General features: G+C 60.3%; 1 protein-coding gene across 1 annotated transcript; it reads left to right on the top strand.

Moving 5' to 3' along the window:
- LOC123151168 (zinc finger A20 and AN1 domain-containing stress-associated protein 11) lies at positions 1 to 847 on the top strand (the record flags this gene model as incomplete). Its single annotated transcript, XM_044570917.1, is given in 1 exon segment — positions 1 to 847. A coding segment is annotated over 1 exon segment (516 nt). The 3' UTR covers positions 573 to 847.
- Positions 848 to 2,527: the final 1,680 nt, after the last annotated feature.

Raw genomic sequence — 2,527 nt, 5'->3', positions numbered from 1 at the left:
CGCCGGCCGTCCTCGCGCGCGCGGGACCGTCTAGCGTCTCTCGGCTCGTAGGCGTCATGGCGCAGCGGGACAAGAAGGTGGAGGAGCCGACGGAGGTGCACCTGCACGCCGCGGAGATCACGCTCTGCGCCAACAGCTGCGGCTTCCCGGGCAACCCGGCCACCAAGAACCTCTGCCAGAACTGCTTCCTGGCGTCCTCCTCCTCCTCGCCGTCGCCCTCCGCCGCCTCGCCGCCGTCCCCTTCCTCCTCGCCCGCGGCCGCGTTCCCGCTCTTCGACAAGCCGAGGCCGGCCGCCGCCGCGTCGCCGGCCGCGCCCGTCTACATGGCCGTCGACCGGCCTGCCGCCGGGCCGGCGGACCCGAAGGCGTCCAAGTCGTCGGTGAACCGCTGCCACAACTGCCGGAAGCGCGTGGGCCTGACGGGGTTCCGCTGCCGGTGCGGCGAGATGTTCTGCGGCGCGCACCGGTACTCGGACCGGCACGACTGCAGCTACGACTACAAGTCGGCGGCCAGGGACGCCATCGCCCGGGAGAACCCCGTCGTGCGCGCCGCCAAGATCGTCCGGTTCTGATCACCACGACTACAAATCCGAAGCAGCAGAGCCCACTCTTTTCCTTTCTTTCCTTTGAAAAAATTAAAGGCGTCCCCGAGAGTTTCAAAAAAAAGGAGAGGAAGGTGGGTGAAAGATGGCGATGGGGCGGCCACGACGAAGAAACAGTGCGATGATAAGGTTGTTGTTGTAGCGGTGGTTGGCGGTGGAGGGAAGAGAGGAGATGAGGAAGATGGGGTTGGTGTGTACTGTTGTCCCACGATCTCTATTTAATTCAAATTTCCCTATTGTATAAATTATTATCATCATCATTTCTACGATGCAGTATTCGCTGGCTTTAGCTGTCAGCCCTTTTCTCCCTCCCACTGGCCGCGAATTGTCCGTGACAGCTCAACCATTGACGTTTGGATCGCTCCGTTGGATCGGTTCGGCGCGGAATCATTATTGGGTGGGTGCGCCTGTGCCTGTACGTTTATCACGTACTACAAATTCACGTCTGTTTGAGAAAAATTTGCAAGCCGTATGGTGAAGTCGGCACGTTTCGGTTGGGGACTCGGCGTAGCACCGAAGGCGTCCGTGATTTTCTGTGGGTTGTGGGTCGAGGTGGCGCCACGGAGGATGGACAGCGACGCCCCGTTTTCTGCCCAGACCGCTGATCAGAATTCGGAAGTAACAGGACGTCCAGCCAGCTGCCTGGCTAATTAGGTTGGGTTGGCCAGCGACGTCCATCCACCGGAAGGGTCACAGCTCAGGGCCGCGCAGAAGATCCCTCGGCGGGTAGAAATCCAGAGCGGTGGTGGCACACGCACCGGAGACCCACCCACTTGCGGATGGCATCGATCGGCATCACCGGCACAGGTCGGCAGGCGCCACCACCACCACCGCTCCAGCGATTTTTCTTTAATCCATCTCATCTCATCTCCTCTCCTAGTCGATCCAGCGGCGTCGGCGTCGTGGATGTGGACGACGACGTGGCCCAGGCTGGAAGGGAAGGGGGGCGTCGGCCTTCTTTCTCGTGACCTCTTCTCTTCTCTGCTCTGCTGCTTACCTGGTCCGGTCGCCTTTGGCGTGCGGGGCCGCCGGGGCATCCATCCAGAGCGATCGCGACGGCCATGGACCCGGCCGCTCTCGGATGAATGAAATACTCCTACGGACCAAAAAATAATGATGGATGAATCGGGAGAGCAAGTCCTGGTTGTGCAGGTCCAGCCTTCTGTAGCTAGCGCTGCACCAGCACGCCGACGGACGATCACGTGGTATTTGCACGTGATCCGCATGCGGCGAAGCAGCTGGACTGACCATTCTTCACGTGCCGTGTAGTGTGGTACGAAGTAGCCAGGCCGTTATCTCGCCGCATGCCGGCGTTGCCGATCGGCCCTCCATAATTTGCGTGCGGTGGCGTGCAAGCTGGCCGGCTACGTACGTACTGATCCAGGGCGTGCGGAGAGGGACTTGCTTAGTAGAGTAGTACTACCGGCTGTAGATAGGCAAGATGGAATCGCTCGCGTAAAGCAGGGTCATCTTTTCCGAAAGGCTCGCGCCCAACTGCCCAGGGATGTTTGCTCCGGAAGAGAAAGGATCCCACAACGGGCCTGCGGTACAATGATTGGGAAAAGCGGGCGAGAGGAGGTGGGGGGACGCCTTTCGGCGGCCTCGGAAAGCAGGTTCAGTGAACGAATTGCCGCTGCCGCGAGCGCGGTCGAGTGACACGGCCTTCCATTTTCCTTCTTTCAGTGCCCGATCGGGATACTTTCCTGTCCTGTTCGAGGCTAATGGCCAGGTTCCGTTTCGGTGCATGCTCTCACGTTGGCATCCAGTTCGTGCCTCGGTGCGATTCTGCTTTTGACTGGGTAGCGCTGGTGGTGGATTGCCTGGTCGGGAGGGCCCGGGTGCTGGGTGCTGGATGATGCTGGGAACCGCATGAGCTGATCTGAACCAGCAGGAGCAATGCTGCTACTCCTGTATTTGGAATGGAA

Source organism: Triticum aestivum, chromosome 7A (assembly GCF_018294505.1).
Source record: "Triticum aestivum cultivar Chinese Spring chromosome 7A, IWGSC CS RefSeq v2.1, whole genome shotgun sequence".
Taxonomy (NCBI): domain Eukaryota; kingdom Viridiplantae; phylum Streptophyta; class Magnoliopsida; order Poales; family Poaceae; genus Triticum; species Triticum aestivum.
Note: the sequence above shows the minus strand (reverse complement) of the source record. Positions and strands in the feature narration are given on the sequence as shown.